The sequence below is a fragment of the Haliaeetus leucocephalus genome, unplaced genomic scaffold (assembly GCF_000737465.1).
Source record: "Haliaeetus leucocephalus isolate CR32 unplaced genomic scaffold, Haliaeetus_leucocephalus-4.0 Scaffold339, whole genome shotgun sequence".
In the NCBI taxonomy this organism is placed as follows: Eukaryota; Metazoa; Chordata; class Aves; order Accipitriformes; family Accipitridae; genus Haliaeetus; species Haliaeetus leucocephalus.
In genome coordinates this window covers 19,552,090-19,574,793 of record NW_010972775.1, presented here as the reverse complement: position 1 = coordinate 19,574,793, position 22,704 = coordinate 19,552,090, and the positions used below count along the sequence as shown (strand labels likewise).

The following is a 22,704-nucleotide window of genomic DNA, read 5'->3' as shown; positions in this document are numbered from 1 at the left end:
AACTCCTCCCCCCCCCCCCCCCCCCCCCCCCATCTTGACTCTCCTTGAGGAATGTGAATTAGTGTGAGAAAGTGTCTGTAGCTCCCACTGGGTCAAATAGAGGTTGAGATAAAAATACATAACTCTGTGTGTATTGTAATATTGATTGTCATGTGGTAAATAATTCCTTGGCAGTGGGACTACAAAGTCTGAAGTTTTACACTTCATTTGTAAGTTTTGGTGCAGTCTTGCTGCTGGCTCTGTGCTCAGACCTGTTTTTTGTTCTTTAATGGATATCTTCTTCGTTACTTCCTTTTGACTAGCCTTTCAGATAAAATGTCATCCTTTGGACTGGTTAATACGACTGGAGCTCACTCGATCTGTTAGTTCACTAGCTACTCTCTTTTTGTTGTAAGTTAACAATCTCCACAAAGACCCCTCCCTGTCTCTTGCTCACCTCCCCTAGCATGGGGGTGTACATATTGACACCAAAAAAAGGATTGCTTTGGAGTCTTTTTTTTTAATTCTTTGTTTTTATCTGTTCTGTTTATAAACTTGTTTTAAGTAGAGGCTATTCCATGTGTTGCATTTTAAGGAGGAACACTGACCTGTGTGTTACTTTAGACTACTGTTTTTTCTTTTTTTTTTCCCTTTTCCTACACAAGTTGTCTTAGTTGGGATTTTTGGATTAATTTGGTGAGGAATATCAAAATGTGACTTGGGTTGGAAATGAGATCGTTTAGACTTCAGCATAACTGAAGTGACTTCAGCACTTAAGTTCTGTTCTGATTTGCCTGTGCTGTTTTTTATTTGCTCTTCAGTTTAACTCAACTTTAGGTATCTGAATTGAGACTAAACCATGACCCTTCAGTGTCATTTACAGAATACTGTCTTCCTATGTCCTCTGTACTGAATGTAGCTTGGAAGCATGTCTTTATGCTGACTTTCTAGTTTGCAGCTTTGCCTGAACTGAGGTGGCTAATAGGTATGGGCTTTTGCAAAGATGCTGGGCAGAACCGGAGCAGCTGGGACGCTAATGTGTGACTTTTATCAGGCCTAATGCAGGGGTGCACAGAAGTATTTTACACTGTGGCAGCTGTTGGCTGTTTCAAGGTGAGCCAGTGTCTTGGGCAAGTAGAGAGCAAAAAGAGAGCGAGAAGGAAGGGCAGGTAGATGCTTTCTGGCAGTCTGAGTATGGGAAGGGAAAATGTTGATGGGGACAAGTCTGCTTTTATTGTCCACAGAGGACACCAGAGATGGCTGTGGCTGTGGTGCTACCTAATGCAGTCATTCCTGACACTGGTGGGCTCCCTTTTTTGGGTGGTTGCCTTTTCCAAAGCAGACTAGAAAATTTTCTGCTGAAGACAGTGTGTGACCTTTCACAGATCTGGGGGCAGTTTGTGAATTCAGGACTTTCTCAGTGTCCTAAATTGCTGGTTAACTGTGGAGGAAATAAGGAGGCTAAGTCCTGGTTTCTGAATCTGAAGTTGAATGAAGCTGGCTGGCATGCGGTAAAGCACCGTCTGCTCAGATATGTTTTCTTAACATGCAACCAACTAGCCTTGCACAAATACCATGGTTTTCTTTCACAACAGCAATGAGAGGCTAGTAGAGCTGTCAGACAAGTGAGGCAATGCCAAGGACTGTCCATCAGGTGTAGTCTCCAGATGATTTTTGCCTTCAAGCTAGCAGCTGGAAAAGAGTTTTGTTTTTTTTTTTAATATGTCTTCCTGTTCAGATCCTTTTTACCTATGCTCTTTTCTGTTCTGTTAATTCATGTTTTTCTTTCTCAGATCAGACTTAAAGCTTTGCAGTATAGCTGTGTTTAAATGTCTATGTGGCACTGTTACCCCATGTCGTTATGCCATTGAACATCCACCCCATAGGTGCAGTTTACGTTGGCAGGAGCTGTTTGGCTGGTGTGACTTAATGTTGTTTGGGCAGGCAAATCATAACTACAGGCAGAAGAACTTTTTTTTGGGGGGGAGGTGGTGGGGGTGGTGTGGCTGTGATGGCACGTCCTTTGCAGTGGGGATTAGATTCTCCCTTTACCTTACAGGATTGGCAGCTGGTTTTACTATACATTAGCCGGGGGGAGAAGCAGGATGCTATAATAAGGTCTGGGATTTCAGAGCTTGGTGAAACCTTTCTTTTGTCCAAAGAAAGTGGTCTTGCCAAAGCTTTGTTTAATGTAAAGTAGTCTGGATCCAGAGAGATATTTTCTTTGATGCGATCCTGTAGCCTAATTCTGAAGTCCTGTGAGCAGCTTCTGCCCGTAGAACAGTTTCTGTTTTGTGAAAAGATGTGCAGAATTATTTCTGTTGGTGGTCCCTCTGTTTGAGAGATGGTAGCTAGTGAACATCACGTAATATTTTTTGTCTGTCTTGCACAATACTAAGTGGCTGTATTGTTACTCATGATAAAGGAGTTTCAGAATGCAATGAAACTAAAGAATATATCATTCAGGTTTATATATTTAAGAGTGTATTACAGGGTTCATGTGGTTTCTCTTGCTTCCCTTTTTCTGTCTAGCTCCTCTTGTTGCAGTGGATAAGGTTCATTGTTTAAAGTAATTTTTAATAAGTTCTCTAAGGAAAAATTTCTTATCATAGGTTAATTATAAATGTACTTACTATAATAATTTAAATATTAAGTAGTGGACACATGTTAACAAAGACAGAGCACTTTGCTGAAGAAACACGCTTGCTCAACAGGCAAAAGTACCAAGTGAAGAGAGAAGCCATTTTTAGTGAAAAATCAGCATCATTTAGTAGTTCTAAATCCCAATAAACTTAAAAAAAACCCAACAACTCCCCCCCCGAAATATAAAGGCAAAATGAAATAGTTAACTTTCATTTTGTGTCAGAATATTATGTTTATGAATTTAAGTGACAACTGAAACTTAGCGATTGAATCGCATTGGTTAAGAGCTATTCCACTGTTCTGTTCTTTCACTTGGTTGTTTTTCTGTCCTTGATGTTATCCACCTCTTCTTTCTAGCTGAAATTTCTTGTGATTTCTTCTGTTGTCATCTTCATGACCAGAACAAATAGTGAAATAATACCAGGGAGTTGGCAAAATTCAGCTTAAGTATATGTTCTCCAGCTGTATCTTTAGCTAGGAGTGGGTTGTGTATGCAAGGTATAGGGTAAAAATAATGATGAAGACAGAGATCTCCATCTCAGCCTTGCCTTGATTTACCTACTGGAACAAGTGTGTGCAGCTGCAGATCCCAGTAAAGGGAGGGGCCTAAAGTTGGCAGTGTCTCAAGCATTCAGATTTGATATTGCTTTTTGGTTTGCCTTTAAGTCACATCTCCTGTAACTTCTTGCATACCTTTCTTCCAACACTCTTCCCTGCAGTTTTGGCTCAGAAGGGAGCAGAATAGATAATCCCTGATGATGAGTTGCTAAATGAAATGTGCTGTTGCCTGTATTTCTCTCACCCAGTTGAACCCACTGCTTTATCATGGGTGGATTTGTTAGAAATGTATTAGGGCAACCTTTTGCATCCCAGGCTCTCCCAGAATTACCTGCCAGAGGATGAAAAGTAATTCTCCTGCTTGCTCTGCCATTCCAATCCTCTTCTAATAAAAGTGGGTATTGTGACAATAATTGCAGTTGCCAAGCAATAGAACTCAGTACAGCTAGGCTGATTAAATACCTAAACCGTTTTGTTAACCAGAATTATAACATTGTGCATCATCCACAGTGCTTATAGGCAGTGTCTAAAAACTGTATGTAGGGTTGAAAATCCAATGTCTTGGGCAGTACATAAATGTAAGATGGAGAGTATGGGCTGAAATGTCACCCTGAACTTAAAAGCCAAGTGTGGACAAGCAACTGGGAATAAACCACTGTTGGCACTTTTTTTTAACAAGCTGTATATTTAGTTTTCATATTCTTTTTATTTATTTTTATTTTCACTATTTTACAGTGAATGTCAGTTAATTACTGACCCGATCATCTGCATAGATAAGTTGAAAGTCCTATACTTACGATTGGAAGCTTTTCTTTATCTAAAGAGAAATGAAAACCTTGGAGTTCTGGTATTTGACTGTGCCTAGTTTTCCATGCTTAACCCTGTTTATCTGGTTGCTTCTCACCTGTGTGCATTAAGTGTGCTTTGTTTGTGGTGAGACTCACCTTGACTGGTATCACAGGTTGTGGTTGTTCCCCTCCACCCCAGTTATTGTGCTGTGATGTGTCTGAGACAATAAATACTGTCTGTGAATGCTCCTTGTTTGGGCTGTGTTTGTGATATTAAAAGTGAGTCAAAAGCGCATCCAGTTGGCCAGAAAAGCGAGTTCACATAAGAACTCTTGCTGGTATAGCTACTTCAGTTTATATTTGCCTTAAATTGTGTTCTGGTGCAACTGTTTTTGATTGATAAGACCTAAACTACTAGTCACCTTGTCCCTGGTGCCAACCCACGTGTTTTACCTTGTATTTGGAGAGGAAGGTTCTTTTTTCAATCTGGTTAGCTCATGACTGGAAAGCCCCACAGCACCTGCATATATGTAATTGAACACCTTTAAAGCCCTTTTTGGGGATTGCAAGTTGATCATATTTTAACTGTCTTGAGAAAGCAGGTTATGGCATGACCTATGTGATTTTAAGTTGCGTAGCTGCCATGTGAAGGGAGGGGTGGGAGGGCTCCCTGTTCTGTTAAATGAAGTTTGATTGCACTATTTTTTTTTCTTCTGTGCAATTAGATTTTTTTTTCTTTTTTTACACTATCTTAAATCTCTGTTCAGGTGGAAATACGAGATTAATGGAAGTCTTAGTTCAGTTCGTTAAAACAGAAACATTACTATGGAAGGCCAGAGAATGTAGGATTTCTGTGTTGCATCATAGAAGAGATGGTTAGCACAGGGTAGTAGGGCTGTGTTTTGCTTATTGTTAAGAGTAATTGCATCAGACTTCTAATTTTTCTGTGGATCTAAGTATAACATCCTGATAATTCTCTATTAAATCCTTTTGCCGACCATTATGGATGCAATTATATGTTATGATACTGTTTTGTCAATTTGTTTCTAATGAAGCCTAAATGATCTGGCCTGGCTGGCCAGTCATTTGTTAAAAAAAAAAAAAAAAATCCCCCCAAACTTCAAAGAGTGGCAGGTTTCCTAGACTACTGCAGGATGGCAACTCAGCAGGCAGCTAAAAGCATAGTAAAGTCTCCCTAAATGTGAGTTGCTGAGCCCAGCCACATGATGAATTTTCATTCTGGAAGAATTGGCTGGTTATCCCAGCTACCTAAGTGTATATCCCATAGGTTTCTGTCAGCCAGTTGCTGAGTCACTTGGATGTGTAGACAATTGTTTTAAAAATAAATAAATAAAATAATGCACACAATTTTTTTTTTAAAGGTGGAGAAGAACAGTCCCCAGGAGACACAATTTCTGTTAAGCTCTATTGTCATCACAGATTTTGAAACATAAATGCAGTGTTATAAACAGCTTGTAATTTCAGTCTTCCATTTTTGCTTTAGTGGGCATTAGACTGAAGCTACTGGGATAGGGTTTAAACATTATTATCACAGTTTAAAAAATACTTTACTGTCATAGTTATTGATCATAACACACCATCTACTCACTTCTGTGTTGTGTATTTTGTGTAGAATGGCATGCTCTCATTTTGTGGTGTTGTCAGAAAAGTGATAATGCAGGATAAGAAAGAGTGCAAAGGTTTGAAGTCTGTCTTTCTTCCTGTGAGGATGGAGCTTATCTTTAGAGATTTAGGCATTACCTGCTTTCTTCTGCAGGGTTTTTTTTTTGTTTGACTTTGTCAGTTTTCTCACAAGCTGGCAAACTTGACCATACTGTAACTCTGAAGTGTTGCAGTGTAGTTCATAGAATTATTCTGGAGTTGCATTCAGCTGGTGCTTCAAACAGCTTTCACTTCCTTGTAAATACACAGAAGCATCCCGCCAGAGGTTTGAGTGTTCAGCTCCAACCATAATGCTCAAACAATGGCTTTCAATGTTTGACATATACTGGGCATTAATGGGTGAGAAATTTACTGTAGGTTTGATCTTTCTGTTAGCTTTTTATCTTTCTTCTTCTCTGATTGAGTGGCAGAGAATCTTGCAGGCATTGTCCATAAACTGGGCAATACAGATCAGTGTTAAAAGTTTGGTGCTACTTTTACTTGCTTTGATAGCCAGGGATTCTGGGGCTCAGCCACTTCAATGTTATTAGCTCCACAGTGTCTTCCTCCATTTTTGCCCTATGTACCCACAAGGACGATGAGAAATCCATGCTAACTGAGCCACTCACTCATGTTATGCTATTTTAGTAGTAGGAGGTAACAGATGTGTCTTCAGAGGAACCCCTGAGGGATGTGCTGGGTCAGTGCAGTCTTGGTGAGAGAGGGTTAGTTTTGGGATGACTTTGTCATGAGGATGCTTTCACGTGAGCTAGGCTAAATCTCGACCTGCTTGCTCTGGTGAAGTGTGTAGAGAAGGCATCGATCAATATTATTAAAGGGATTCAGTTCATTTTGTTGGCTCCATTTTTGCTAAGCTGCTGTTCCTGTTAACATTCAAAGTGAAATGTTGACAGAGAGAAAGCAAGTGAGGTGAGGGACAGAGATGTGATTTATCCTGAAAATTTTTTTGTGTAAACTTATGGGGAAGTTGGAGGAAGTTCATGGAAAGCAGCAATGCCAGAGATATCTTTAGCCAATGACAGCTGAATTTGCAAGAGCAAAAAGGCAGAGCTAGTTTGTTTGTGATGTGGGTTGTAGTCCTTCTGTGTGTTATTTTTGTGAATGTTTTGTTCTGGTCAGCTTGGTAACACAGTGGCCCTTGGATTTGAAATATATAGTTAGTAGACTGGTAAAAGAGAAAATTGAAGTAGGATGTGTGTATTTTTTCTAAGGGCTTTGGAAGACAACAAGAACATGTGTGGAGAAGGGGAATTCAGTTACTTTTTAAGGTATTTGCACCAAATTTGATTGGCCTCTTGTGACACCGCTTTCCTTCCAAATCTGGGAGAGAAGAATTCTGTAAAAGGTTGTTAGGAGTGATGAGTGACACAAAGTAAATTAATGATAATAGACTATATTTCTCAGAAATTACAAGCTACGTTGCAATATAATCTCCAGTCCCTTAAGTGTTTAGAAGATCACAGTGGTCTGGCTTTGTCCTTTAAAAAGCTTAACTTTTAATTAAATGAAGAAAACCTCCAAGCCCTCTTCCTGGGCCTTAGATGTGTAAACAAGAACGTTTTTAAGACATATTCAAATGGAAACAGTTGGTTTTTGTTTGGGTTTGAGTATTCTGTTTCATGTTTTGCAAGCCAAAGATGGCAGCGTTGTACTAGTGCTAGAAATACAGTTGTTGAAATTTGATAATGGACTTGCTTAGCAAAAGCTAAAATGGTTGATGTTTTCTGGGGTGTGGTGTGCCTTTTATCTACCCCCCCCCCGAGAGATGTAACTTCATAAAATCTTGGTAAATGTAAAGCAGTTTATGTAGCATATTTGATGAAGAGGAATAGTTCAGTGGTTAGGGAGGCAACATGAATCACGTGGTGTAGATTCAGTTCCCTCCTTGTTACCAGTTCTGACTTCCCAAGAGGTAGTACAGAAGCTGGCTTCCTGGGGAAGAGATCTAGTGATTGATGTGACACATGCAGGATAGGTGAGCTTAGAGAGTACAGAAATTTAGTGGGAGGTTGTGTAAGTACATTAAAGACGCTAAAATATACATTTCATTCATAGTGTCACTACGAAGGCAAACCCAAGAGCTCAGTGGGTGGTAGAATCCTGTGTTAATGTAAAGTGTCATAAGCAGTCTCTCCAACCACTGATTTCTGTGAACTCCACATTTAATTTCTTCTTTGCATAGTATGCAATTAAAGAATCCTTAGACTTCTGTAGTAATTTTTTCTCCCTGCATCTGCAGATAGTGCAACTATGCTGAAACTTTTCATGGGCTTGAAGGGAAATTGTGGTTGCTAATCAGTTCCTTCTCAGTCTTTCTACCTTTGCCTCCCAAGTCTTGGAGTGAAACTACAGGAACAAACTAGGCTTAAGACCAACCATGGACTGCAGTACCTCTCTGTTCAGCGATGACTGAATAAGAACACTTAAAGATTTTTTTCTTCAGGGCTGTAACAGTCCTGATGGTTTTCTTAAGCAGAATACTTAGTAGTAAGAATAAAGAGAGCGGTTAAGGTCAAGCTTTACTTTTCCCTGTTTATAATCTGTATGGGCGTAACATTTTCAGAGTATTCCCTCTCTGTTTCCACTGATGTGTCCTTCTGCTTCTCTTCTGAGCAATTGCAGTTGTGTAGAAAAGAAGCTCCTTTTAAATCTGCTGACGGGCTTTATTGTATGTTTAGTTCCTTCTTCCTAACCTGATTCAAACCAATTTTTCAGATAACACGGAGATTAGGATGCTGTCATCAGCCAAAGTTGTTCTTTAACCTTCAAGTGTCTGCAAGGAATTTTTTTGAGCCATTGGGTTTTTTCCCACGTGCCAGACAACACCTCTATTGAGTTGATCCAGTATATAGTAAACATCTCAGTATGCAGACCATTGTACGTTATGCAGATCTAAATCCACCCAATGCAATAAATGTGTTCTTTGTTGTTACGAGAGAGGGATGGTAACACTGGAGACTCTTGCCTTAAAAAGGGTGCTGCATGCTGTGGATCTGGGATGAGGGCTGCTGGACTGCAGCCATATTCAGTAGTGGCTCTGGACCCTTTTTTTTTTTAATAAGGACTTGCCATAGATTAAAATTAAAAAACAAATGATGAAAAGGAAGTGGCTCTGTTGGGAATAAATAACAACACTGTTCAGAAGGTGTGCTGATCTCCCAGACAGACCCACAGCTCTGTGCTGATATTACCGAAGGATGACGTGGTCAAGCCTCTTTCATTAGAGGAGTTTGGGAGAGAGCAATGTTACTGTATTCAGTAACATCAGCTCTTAGCTGACCAGATAGTAGTAGTAGCTGTTTGGGAAAGCAGACCTGTCATTGAAGTGGAGTGTACTCAGAAAAAGCCATTATTGGCAAAGTGAGATTTTTCTTGTGGTGGTGTGAGCAAGCTACTCTCTAAAAGTAGAACTAGCCACAATCAGGTTTTTGTATTAAGCCTTGTAGTTCCTTCTTTGTATAGAAAATCTTCCAGTGCTGATGGTAACATACTGTATTTGTTACCACTGTACAAAATTTCAGGGTAGATGAGAAGTTGAGCAACCTCATGCCCTCCCTTAAAAGAACCCTCTTGAACCTTGTGGATCACAGAATTTGTCCTCAGGATGGGTGTTTTAACCCCTGAGCAGGAAGACGATATGGAATTAGATCGACTTCTGTACCTTCAGCGCTTTCTTTCAGCAACAAGTGTAAGGGGATACCTTTTTTTTTTTTAAAAAAAATGGAAAAGCTGAAGGTATCCAGGCTCCTCATTTAAGATGAAGCTTTGTGTCTCTGCTCTGAAGTTAAAGGAAACAATTTTCACAAAAGGGAAGTCAGAAGAGGGGAAACAAAAGGAGATCATAACTTGTTTTGGTAGCACACTATGAATACACAAAACAGGAGAAAGGGGAATGGGTTCATTTCAAGATTGCTAGTTAGATGTTAATGGCAAGCAGGATCCTGATGCTCATTTCAGAGAGGGGTAAATGACTGCACAGGCTGAACAAGTTTCTGTTGCTAGGGCAAGCTTGACCCAGCTGGAACAGACTTAGATTGAAAAGGCCTTAGACTTGTGAAAGGGTTGTGCTGGATTGACTCGATGACTGAGAGCTGCCTTGGTGCTGCTTTGTCTAATACTTTCTGGTGTTGACAGTGCCAGATGGTGATGGTTGCTCCATCTTTAACTTCTGGCTAGCTGAGAGGATACTGAGACCATTCAGTGTAGTACAACCTTTTAACATTACCTAAAAAAGTAAAGGGCCAAAGACAAGGCTTAAAATGTGAAGGTGTGTATTTTATTCAAGAAAAAACTATGAACAGTTGTGTTTCTTTAGAACTTCTAAGTGGAGTAACTGGGAGGAATACAAAATTTGGAAGCAAGAACTATACCATGATGAAATGTTTTCTTGTAGGAAATGAATTCTTCTCTTATTAAAAACAGTGAATGTGTGAACTGTCAGTCCTGCCCTCTAACACCTTAGTATTGATAATGAATTAACTGCTATGAATATATGTACAGCTGTGACATGCTGTAGCAAGCAGAAGTTATATTATAGGCCGAATGTTGAACAGCAGGCTTTCTGCTGATTTGTCTTTCGTAGCATGCCATTTTGCAAAAAGAAGGTTTCCTTCAAAACACTGAAGGGCAACAGGCAAGTCCTTTTAGGAGTAGCTAGTGACCTGAAATAACTAGTGGATATATAAAAAGAATAAAGACCTGCTGCATGGAGTAAACTATTATTTGATGGTAGACGATGATTAAATAGCAGGTGTTTCTCAAGGTGGCAAGGTTCTTCTCCATGTCAGAATGTTTTTTTTTATGATTAAAATGAGCATTAGCAAATCGCAGTTAAGGTCGAGAAGAAATTACTGGATCACTGTAGTCTGAGCTCTTTGTGTCACACACAGCTTTGCTTTAGTCTGCCCAATCTGTGTGTACTCAGTAGAGTCAACTCACTACCCATGTGCTGTGCAATGTTTGCTCACAGCCTCTGTTCAGCTCCTTGGTGCCCCAGCCTGGAGCAGCACTTAGAAAGGAGACTTGCCAGGAGATTCTGCCAGATCAAGGAATAGACTGCAGGTCACGTTAATTACTCTAATCTTATGAACCTGTTATGTGCAATCATTTTTCCTGGTAGTTCATTGACCCCATCTCGGTTACATGATCAGCTTGGATCTGTCCTCTGACTAGGAGTGGTCTGCAGGTCCTCAGAAGGACGGTAGTGTGGAGTGGGTTTTTCTGTTATCTCTGGAAATTTACATGCCCTGCAGCTTGCCCTGGGATGTTTCCAGGAAAAAAAAGAGCACAAATGGGCTTCTTGTTGGATAGTAGGTGAAGCTCAGTAATTTTGGACTAAAGTGCTGCTTCCAGGGAGGCATTTGTGTTCGCCTAGGTAAAGAATGCATAGCTTCTCTGTGGTATTTTACTGTATTAGGGAGTTAGTTTTTAAACAAATAAATATGTATTTCTTTAAAGAACTAACTTCTCATTCAGAATTAGGTGCTTAGTTGAGAATAAGTCTGAGAAATGATAGGCTGTTTAAGGAAAGGCTTGGAAATCTTTAAGGAGCTGAATGAAAACAGCATGAATCTGCCTATTGGTAATTATCCTGGGTGTTTATAATCTACCCAAAACTACTGGGGCAGGGTAATAAACAGATGTTGCATTTTTATTTTGCGTTGGTGAGCAAAATAAATACATAGTAGTTAATTTCCAGTTTTGAATTGAACATGAAACAAAGGTAAGTTGTACTAGTCATATTTAAAAAGCTCGATAAGCTGGAATATCAAAAACTGTTAAATGGAATATAAATGCTCTGAAGAGCATTTTATATTCACTTGATTGTGTCTGACAGACCAGTTTATATTGTAAGTCCCTATACGCTTTCTCTAAAATGAGATCCAAAGAAAACACAGCACAGCCAGATGGAAATTGTAGTTGACTTTGAGCTCTGATTAATTTGTTTTTCATATAAACCCTTTCAGGGTAGCAAGAAAAACGTGAGAAGAAGATGATGTATTGTGGTATAATTACCTTCTGTGAACAATATGAACTTTAATGAAATTTCTTAAAAAATCTGTTTTAATTGGAACTTTTTTTCCCCCAAATATCAGTATGGAACAAGATCCTTGTCCTACTTCATGTTTGGGTCTCTGTAGTTCTCATTATGTGCATGAAGTTCTGCAAAACGTAATTCACTAGATGAACTAATAAGTTCTTAAATCAAAAATGTCAACAGCACGCTCATCTGTAATCAATTTCTAACATTAGAGCCCACTGGACTTTATCCTTTTCTGTATTAAGGGGATGATGTTTCATAATTGAGGCAAGTGAGTGCATACTTTTGCCATAAAGTTCTAGAAATCTCATTGATTTATAAGAGCATTAAATATCTAAAATTAAGTAACTTTCAAGCTGAAACAAACATAAAGCTAAAAGGAATATGACTTTTAAAGCCCAGCCTCAGAATAGACGCATGAGCAGATATATAATGCTTTAGTTGATGGTTGCTGCCATTTCTCTCACAAATTGTTCTTTAGGGTATTGTAACTCAGCTGTTTTTAAACCCATCACTCTGGAACCTTGCCTACAAAATGTCAGCGCAAGTGCAAATTTTATTTCTTTAACAAAATAAAGGGCTTGGAGCAGTTAGGCTTTCTAAAATTTTATGGCAGTAAAATAAATTTTGCTACTTTTGCTTTGCCATAACAGGAACCATATTGTTCACCTTGTCCTGCCAGCAGGTAGGGACAGAAAACAAAATAGTTTAATTTGAAAAACATTGTGTGTTCCAACTTGCCTTTTTTTAAAAAAGAGAAGCCCAATATTGAAATGTAAATATACTCATGTTACTGTCGGGCTGTGCGTTGGGCAGAGGGCACTGTCCCTTGAGGGTGGGTGGAGGGATGGTTGCTTTAGAAGAAAATTTCAGAAGTTGAAAGCAAGATGTGGGTACCAGTTTATTAAAGGAATTTAATCTGGGTTGAGGTTGTCTTTCCTACAGATTCAGGAGACAAGCCCACAGTTCTGCTGCACGTGACCAGAACATCTCTTATCAGATCTACTGTCTTGGAGTTCTTTAACATTCCCCCTCTCCCATCTGGCTTCTAAATCTGGGTAGTGCCTACCCATTCACTTTCTTTAATGTTTTCCTGAAGTTAAAGCCTTGACATGTATTCCAGGCAGTAGTATGCAATTGTTCTGTAGTCAGTATATACTAAAATGGGGATTTCCTGTCTCAGTGGTCATGATGGCCAAGTGTTACTGTTGGTACATCAGGTTTGGTGTTTATTCGATTTTTTTTTTCAAAGGTTTAGGGAATGAACTTTCTTGCACATAGCTGCTTCTAGTGCAGTAAGTCACATTTTAATAGCCTCTGCTTTCAGCTTGGATTTTTACAGAAGGAAGATTAGGTAATAGTTTGTGTAGAAAACATGTTTCTTAACAAAGATCTCACCCTGTTTTTCTATGTTGTCCCTCTAACAAGAAAGTTTTTTAGTCTTTAAAAGACTTATAAGTCTTTAAGTCCTTGTCAGATATTAGAGTTGCTGTGGTTTTAGTGTGCTCATGTTCTGGATCCTTTGTTAGCTTAAGTTACTAGCCTTAGATAAGTGTTGTGGAATAGAAGGACTGCCTTATATTGTCAGCACAATTTCTGAATCTCTGGACAATTTGTCTGGGTTAGAATTTAAGTTTTTTGGCTGCAGTGTTTGTTTAGACCTTTTCCATGTCTGAGGAAAAGGGGGTGTTAAAATAATTAAGCCTAGCATGCATAAAAAGAGAACCTTTCCACAAAATTGAATTGCTTGGGATTTATTTAAGTTTTGGGTTGTTTAAATAAATTGGCATTTTACTTTGTTTGCTTACAAGCAACTTACTATCTATTCTGGGGAATCCTTTTTCCACGTTTTCCACAGAAGACCAGCTCTGAGGGTTTCCAACAACAACAGCTCTCTGTGCTCCCTAGTTCTTTGTTTTACATCAAAGTGCATCTCGTGTGTCTAATTATTACATTATTAGTACATTTCTCTTCCAGCCCCTTTAAAATTTTTATTGTGATACGTGTCTAGTAGGGAAAGACCTAATATATAGATTTATTAGGGAATAATCCTTTTGGTCATTGTTTTCTGGAGAGTGCATTGAGTTCAGTCTGCTGTTTTCAAGGGAAATTCCTCACTGTAATGCTGTGCCTTCTTATAAATAAATTTATCCTGTGTTTCTCAGACCTCAAATTTTTTTATATCTTCGTGCCAAAAATCAGCGAAACTTGGTTCAGTGGAACATGCAAGCAGGAATTCAGTGCACTAGCTACAAGTCCAAGCACTTTTCTTTTCTTCCCAGTCACAGTGGAGGAAGTGCTGACCAGCTTTCCATGGATTTTGTGTTGTTGCTGATCTGTTGCAAGACTAGCATTCAAGAATTAGGGCTAGTTTAGCTTGTGACCCTGGGAAGAAAGAGTGATTTGAGGAATAAGTTGTAATTTTCTGGAAAGGGTTCCCCTTTATGTGCATGTATCTTAAGGGGGTGGGAGGTAAATTAGTAGCATAATGACCAGTGGATCACTTTCTATATTGCCAAACTTGTTTGAAGTCATGTGGCTGAACCCCTGGTTTGGTCACACATGCCATAATGTAATTTGAAACAGAGTGTGCAAATGCATTTGGTTTATCTTCATGTTCCTCAATCTAATGCAGTTCTTTTCAACAGCAATAATAAAACAACATTTCTCTGTCTGTTGCAGAATATAGATAGCTTGCATCTCTGTGCTGGTCCTGGTAATGTTTATAGTCATAGGTTAAATGAGATGAATATTCAGTGTCTGTGTAAATCAAGTACTCATTTCCTATTTTAACATTGCAACCTAATTAAGGAGCTAAAAATTTTATGGCGATTAGAATATCCTACTTGCATTCCAATTTCAAAAGGCTTAAAAATGCCTTATTTACTAACTTTCTTTTCTCCTTTTACATTTTCAGTTTGTGGGCCAAATGTTGACATTCGCAATGATATCCATGAGCTGAAACGCCTGGAGAACTGTACGGTAATTGAGGGTTTCCTTCAAATTCTGCTCATCTCTAAAGCAGAGGATTACCGCAACTTCCGCTTCCCAAAGCTCACTGTCATAACTGATTATTTGCTGCTGTTCCGTGTGGCAGGCTTGGAAAGCCTCAGTGATCTCTTCCCCAACCTCACAGTCATTCGTGGGAGGAACCTCTTCTACAACTATGCCTTGGTTATATTTGAAATGACAAATCTTAAAGAGATTGGGCTTCACAACTTGAGGAACATAACCCGCGGGGCCATACGGATTGAGAAGAACTCTGACCTGTGTTACCTCTCCACAGTGGACTGGTCTCTCATCCTAGATGCAGTGTCCAATAACTACATTGTTGGGAATAAACCTCCAAAGGAGTGTGGGGACTTGTGTCCAGGAACAATGGAAGAGAAGCCATTGTGTGAGAAGACATCTATTAACAATGAGTACAACTACCGCTGCTGGACCACCAACCACTGCCAGAAAAGTAAGATTTGAGTAGATAGTGTGGTTTTGTTACCTCTTTCTGAAGTACAGGTTTGATTTTGTGGTTTTATTTTAAGCTCTTTAGGAACTTAAACTTTTATTCTAGTCGCGTGTAGTCCACATAACGAGTTATCCAGTTACTACACAAATGGATTCCTCCCCAGCCAGTAAAGAATCATCTCAGTTGATTTAAAAAACCAAAACAACCAACAGAATCAAAACAAAACCCCACAAACTTTCTGGGTTACTTCTCCGTGGAAAAGAGGCAAGTGTAGAACTAAAGCCATTATAGGAAAGATGGAAACAGTTTTACCTCCGTTGAGGACTTTGGCAGGAGGTGGCTGTCGAATGCCATCTCCTTCTCCTTGCTGAAGTGACCTTACATGTGTGCCAGTCATTGCTGTGCTGAAGTTGTTAACTTGACTGACTTTGTTTAGAAATTCCTGTAATGGTAAATTCTGTACATAAGAACTTTTTTACTGAAATCAGTTTTTACAGTACAGTCTGTAGTGTCAAAGGGTCAATGGATACCTTGACTCCTTGGTGAAATTATCCTTGCCTGTTTTGTTCTTACCTGTCATGATGGGGTTTATGTGTTTCTGATAGCAAGTATTAGCAAAAGCAAAACCTGATCTCACTTTTTAAAAATAGAGTAAACAAATACATAGTTTACTCAAATAACATGATTACATGGCAGGCTTTTTGAGTTCATCCTGTAACTTTACGAAAGCTGAGCCCTGCAGTATCAGTAGGGCTTAATTACAAGCAGTCATCACTGGGAGGAACAGTTCCTAAATTCCACTTGCAGTCTTGACCAAAGCTGCTATAATGATAGGAAACACCACAGTGTGAGAGAAAACAGGAACAGGGCTATGTTCAGATTACCTTCATTTGGGGATGTTGTTTGTTCTAAAGTGGCTCATCAGTTGTTTGTAAAGCCCTCGTGTTCAATTAGAACTGGAATTAAAGTACCTTGTAGGGCAATTTCAGTCAACACATGCCAAAAATATCTCTGAGAAATGGCATTTGTAGGCCTGTGCTTTTATCAATACTTACAGGAAATAAAGTTGTGTTTTTAAACAAAGAAAAGAAAACCCCTCAGCCTGTTACTGGGAGACTTTGTGATTTGTCCAAGGAGAGGGAAGCGAGCTGCATTGCTTTCTTACCATGTGTTGCTATGAGTCGTTAGGCTTCTGCAGGCCAAATTTATGTCTTCATTTAAAGAGTGTAACTCTGTTGTCTTCAGAGGGTGACCTAGGTGATTCCTGTGCAACCTCATTGCCTTTAGTAGTTTGAATGGATGTAACTAGAGTGTATTTAATGAGATAGAACAACGTACTTGCTTTCTGTTGTGTGCTCTGGCTATTTGGAGTAGACAAAGTAACGTGCAAGAAAAGCTTGGTGACTCCTAGGGGAACGTTAAAATAATTTGGATCCCAAACGCACATGAGAAGAGATCTGTTTAAATAAAATGAGGTCATAGTTATACTGTGGTAGCAGCACATTCAAAGCTAGGGTGTAGATAATGTTTTTTCTTTTCCTGTACACTTTCATCTTGCTTTGTGGGAGATTGTGAAGAAGAAGCAAGTATTGGAAAAGAGCCTTGAAAGGCTTGTTAAGAACATTACACTGTGGAAAAACAATGTAGGATTAGAGTATCTTAAGATTCAGAGCATATAAAGAAATGATCAAGTTCTAATCAATAAAAAGAGTGAGAAAGTTGGACCTATGTAATGTTTGTTGTGATAGGCCACCGATTTTGTGGAAGAAGGCTTTAAATTTGCCAGCCATTCATCTAAAAAAACCCAAAACAAACCAACCCCAAAGTACTCCCATTCTGAAGAAAAACAAGGGAGGTATAAATGTGCAGTTGTTGAAAAGGAAGCTTTTTGTCTCTCTTGCTAGATTGCTTGGATGCTTTGGCAAACTCCTGATCGGGAGAGGACTCTTGCAGCACAAAATTACACAAGAGCTGAAAAAGAATAGAAGCAAGGACCTTTAAGTTACTGAGTGTTTCAATCTGCGTTTTCCTACCAGTAGAGATAGGAGACCTATGTTATTTTCCAGGGAATATTTTCCTAGTGTAGTATCTAATTTAACCCTGACATTCTCCTTGTGCGTCACAGTGATGTTAAACTGAAAGTGCTGTCTAGCACTCAGAGTTCCTTTATGCCTTTTTATTTTTCTTTGCTCTGGATCTGTGGAGGAGCGTATAAGAAATCTCTTTTGTCCTTGTTTAGGTTTTATGCTGGAAGATCTGAAGTTGGTGGGTAAATGTGTGGGAATGTTAAGTACTTTAAGTAGCCTGGCTTCTGTTTAGTTTTGTTGTTGAGTGGAAATTGTTTTTTTCCTTCTTTTTCTTGCTCACAAACAAAGGAAGAACCCCGTGCTTCCTTCAATATAACTTGTGCAGCAACAATGTTGAGGGTGGAGGGAGGAGAGAGGGAAGGATATGCTGTGTTTGACTTAAAATAATCCATTGACATTTCTATAGTAGAACAAGCTGCAAAGCTGTAACTTTGAATTTTTTTTTTTTTTAAGGTTCTGCATAAAGCATCAGTGGCTTCTCTACCAGTTTTGTTGCCCTGGTTTTTGTGTAGTATACATTCCTTTACCTTCAAGTGCCCCAAGGCAGCAGCCTTAATAGTTTGCTTGCTTTGGAGCTGTAGCATGCTGCATTGGGTTTGGCATGCTATCATCTCTCTGGCTTGCTCCTACTTTTCTTTTGGCATATCAAATGCCAGCTGTACTTCACTTTGGTTGCAGGTACACATAGAAGAATCCTGCAAGATAAAAGGCGAGTACTGAAGTAGTTTGCATCAGTGGTTGTGCTTTGGGGCACAGGTAGAGATGGAAAAGATAAAAATTGAGTGTCCAGACATACAAATAAGATTATGGCCTTTTGTTGTTTGTTTTTGTTGTTTTTTTTCTGGCAGTTGTGACTGCTGGAAATGTTCATGGAAGCCGCCTGCATCTTGCTCAGCGATTGATATGAGAACCAGAAAAACTGTTCCTGCTGTACCCCTTGAAAGACTAGTCTCTGATGACACGCTTGCTTTGCGTGTCTATTGGTCTACTGTAAAGAAAACTTCTGTTGTTTTCTATATTCCTTTTGCTGTTGATTAAGTTTTGAGGTCCGCTGCCTTAGTCACTAGGCCTTTGTAAGCCTGCAGAAACAGAATGTAAATTACAACCTTGAAAGCCTGCCTGGAAGTTTAGGATCCCTTTGTGTCATTTTTTTGAACAAGTCCAGCTAACACTTCCTAAGACACTTTTGTGTTTGCTGAGGCCATAAGAAATGAACTAGGCAAACTGTTTGTGTGGGAAAGTAATAGCAAAACTCGCAGTGATCCATATATAAGATCTGTGGTATATGGGTGGTTTTTTCCTTTCTTTTTAACTTCATCTTAATTATTCATTTGCTCTCTATCTACCCCCAAGTTAAGTTGGACGTGCTCACTGTCAAGAATTAGCTGAAACCCTTCTTTTCCTACTTAGATAAAAGCAAGAGTAGGGGACTGGTTATGGGGAGGACAGACTGTTAATTCCCATTATGAAAGGGTAATGGTTTCAATAGCAGCTTCTGTGTGAGAGGACAAGAACACGGTCTGGAAGTCTGGGTCCATGCTTTCTGAGAGAGCAAATTACAGTGCTGCACAAAGGGAATGAAATAGCCATGCTTCCCATAAAAACAATGAAGGTGGGTATCTGAAGTGCATGAGGGACCTTTAAGGTTAGATTTGCCACTGGCATAAGAAAAGTAGGTTTAAATTGGTATTATAGAGAGAACATGGATTAGGGCCATAAGCATTAAGCACTTGTCTCAAAAGAGGTGAATTTGACATGAAAAACAATTGCTCACATAAACTGTGCTTCAAATGTAACAGAATAAAACTTTCAGCTTCCGAATGCGTGAAACTGAAGACCATGGAAAAGGCATGTGAGGATTTGGAGGCTGATAAAGAAGCAGATGGCAGCTAAGCACAGAATGTTTTTAATGAAAACGTATCCTTATTTCTTTTTGAATTGGTTTGACAGTGGCCTGAAAAGATATGGTGTATGTGGGGAATGAGGAACAGGAGGGAGAGAATGACAGTGAGTGGGAAGAGTGGTCCATATGTACCTTCTACTAAAATGTTTAAACATATGGAGACAGTAACATGATGTATTCTCACAAATATTCGGAATCTGCTCCTGTTTGTTTACACGGAGCTCAAAAGATAATGTAGTTGAGTGGTATCGTTTGACTTAGCTTCATTGACTTGTGCAGTACTTACCAGTGAACACCATCTGGGAATCTGCTCCCTGTTGATTCAGCAGAGTAGTGGTGAAAACCATGTGCTGGGATTTTTTTTTTTCTTCCTTTCTCTCCTTCTTGTTTTCCCCTCTCTGAGCAGTATTCACTATATTTCCCCGTCCTTTAGAAATATTGAACATATGTGAACTATGTAGATGAGAACTATGAAGAGAGAGAGGAAGAAGTTGGGAGCCAGAGATGCCGAATCAAATTGCACTTATTTTGCTTTAAATTACATCTGCATGCTTTTTTCTGTTTGCTGCTTCGTTTTAAGTTTTTTTTGTGTTTTGTTCTTAAACCCTGTGAAATACTGTAGAAATTGTGTATATTAGCAGAGGACAGCATGCTTTAAAAGCTCTGCTCTTTTAGCAAACAAATTTGTTGTCGTATAATGTTAAGTGAAGCTAGTCTGTGTAATGCCAATCCTACCTTTGTTGGGTTAAAAAAACAAAAGCATCATATAAACCTGAACGTATTTTGAAATGGACAGTTTGTTTGTCCATTTGGTTGGTTTGGTATGCAAACTCTCCAGCAAATAAACATATTCTGAAAGGAATAAACAGAAGGGTAGGGGGAAAAAAAAAAAGTAAGGCACCATTGGTGTCACTGAGTTACAAAAATCTGGAGCATGTTAAAAAAATTTTGTTAGTGTGTTTGTTCTGAATGAAGTTTTTTCCTGACTTTTGCTCCCCTCCTGAGAAGCCTGCTCTTCAGCCAGAGGTTTCCCAGAATTTTTATTATGGCTGTGAGTGCATATTTAATTAGTAAGCTGGAATGGCCGCAGAACAGTTTAGGCCAATCTGCAGTTAATTACTGTAGCAGTGGTTTATATTCTGAGAAAAGGGCTAAAATTAAACAAATGTATACTTGCCATTTTTCTTTGTTCTGTTGCAAAATGCCATAACCTGGGAAGAATATCTTGAATCTCGAAGCCTGCACTAGTCACCAAAAACTAAGTGCTAATGTTGAATACTCTTCTTGGCTTCCTAGTTACTTTTGGCTTAGAGATGTGTAGTGTTTTTGAGAGGACTTCAAATTTTGGAGTTTTGTTTTTTAGTATTAAAAGACTTGATGCAATTAACTTGGTCTATCCATGACAATTTGCCATGGGTTAAAAAAAACGCTTTTAACAATCCTTTAAAAAATTTAGACCTTTTCCCCACTTCTTGGAATAAAGAATAAAAAAAGTTAGAAGTGTTCTTAGGGTTTTTGAAAATACTCTGTGTCTTTTCTACTCATAGGTACACACACACACATTCTCACACACTTTTCTCCTTACAAAACATCATATTTTACACTTGCTTTGACTTTATCTTTGTCAGTCCAGAGGTGTGTTTATGTTCACCATGGAAAATTCATTTATATTCTTTTGGTATTGTTTCTGAATATGGGGAGGGGTAATCAATGTGTTGCAGAATGATACAGTAAATGTTGCCATGATTTCAGTGGAAGTACAATACCTTGTAAGTGATAGTCAGGGTAGTTAAATGTATATGCCCGTTTATTCTGAGTAATATAAACTCTGTTTTGCATGGAGACCATTCTGATTTAAAAAATGAGGATTAGCAGTTCTAAAATTAACCCCACAACAAACTTGCTGAAGCTAGGAAGTGGAGGCAGAGTTTTTTGTGCTTTATGTAAATGCATCTTATACTTGCAATTAAACAAAAACGTGCTGTGATTGAAACCTGGCTGGACACAAAGCCCTTCTGGATCCACACCATGCCTGTCTTTCGTGGCTTCAGATTTTTTCCTATGAAACTTTGAAATACTGAGTAATCTTTATTGCTACTACAATATGGATTTATTTGAATTATCTCATGCCAAGCAACTGCTTCACTGTCAGAAAAACAACTGTAAAAGTATAATTGGAGATCACTTATAGGAAATAGTCATTCTCTGGTTTTATGGGGTTGCATGTATGTTAATTCCTCAGTTCAATTTCTCTGATGCTCTGTGGTAAAGTGTAGGGAAGAAAAACAATGCCAGTCCTTCTTATAAGAAGATACAAAAGCATCACTATATTGTCATGGGTACAGTGTGCAATCTTCTAATGTGTAGTGCTTGAAAAGAAGTCCTGGTCTAACCTCTCATTATATGGAGGCTCATGGGAGAAGGGAATGGACTTTGTAGCCCAAGGGGCCTGAGGGGAATAGGAAGACGATGTCTACGATTACAATCAGTGAGGGTTTCTAAGATGCTGCTGATTTATTTCAAACTTAAAAGAAAAGTACTTTAAAACCTCAGTAACATCCTAAAGGTACTTTCAAAAGTACAATATGCTAGTGATGTTTCAGAAAGTTGATAATCTGGCACTAGCTAGGATTGGAAACAGAATGCTGTTGGTTTTACTTGCAATACTTCTGCTGTTCTTAGTGACTTGCTTTCATTCTAGAGGAGACTGAGGGTGATGCGTTGTTTAGAGAATTATTTTTTGTTTCACCTTCCTGTGCAGCAGTACCATGTTAAATTTATGAAATTACATGTGCATCTAAACTTGAACCAAATCTTTGATTAACCTGCTTAACATGGACTTCCAGGCCCTATTGATATATATTAGACAAATGTTTGTTAATATAATAGACAGTTGTATTGGATAGTTAATTACATGTGATACAAGACATTAATTTTGTGATGAATTTGCAAAACAAGTGGGAGCTGGGAATAGCTGGCAGTGCTATAGGGAAAATGTCAAGGAAATGTCAAGTGTAAAACCAGAAGCAAGCTGTGTTCTTGCAAATGTCGCAGGGACAAGGCAAACTCAGCCTGGCTTAGCATTTTCTGCAGTTCTCTGTGGCTTTTGTCCACGCCAGAAGTCTGACCTGTAGTGGGTTGCTAGCTTTCCTGGGGATTTCTGTTTTGACAGTTAATGCTTGTATGGATGTCTAACGAGGGTTCAACTTGAGCCACAGTCTTTTTATCTTGGTGGGGGCCTGAAAAAGATCTGTCCTCCACCCAGCTGTCCATTTTCATGGAACATATAGAAATACATCTTTTGTGATGACTGATCTGCAATTGAATTTGGCTGAAATGGGCTGAAGGAGGTTTGGAGGAGGGCGTGTGAGCAAAATCACTGGACTTGCCAGCCTACTTTTCATAAGAACTAAAGGTAAAAAAAAAAACTTAGATTCAGCCCTGGATAGGAATCAAGCCCTCTAAAAATTTTGAATAGTAGGCACCATTTTCCTTTTTTTCCTTCCCCAAACACACATGAATGTAGGAATGAATTGTCCTTCAGCATTTTCATGAATTGT

The 22,704-nt window shown here is 38.9% G+C and overlaps 1 protein-coding gene across 2 annotated transcripts in view; it reads left to right on the top strand.

Moving 5' to 3' along the window:
- Positions 1 to 22,704, top strand: part of IGF1R (insulin-like growth factor 1 receptor) — a 188,326-nt gene that overhangs the window by 17,023 nt on the left and 148,599 nt on the right. For both annotated transcript variants that reach the window (XM_010572025.1, XM_010572026.1), the window contains exon 2: positions 14,609 to 15,154. In XM_010572025.1, the coding sequence (XP_010570327.1) occupies positions 14,609 to 15,154 (546 nt within the window). The remainder of the gene's footprint in view (positions 1 to 14,608; positions 15,155 to 22,704) is intronic.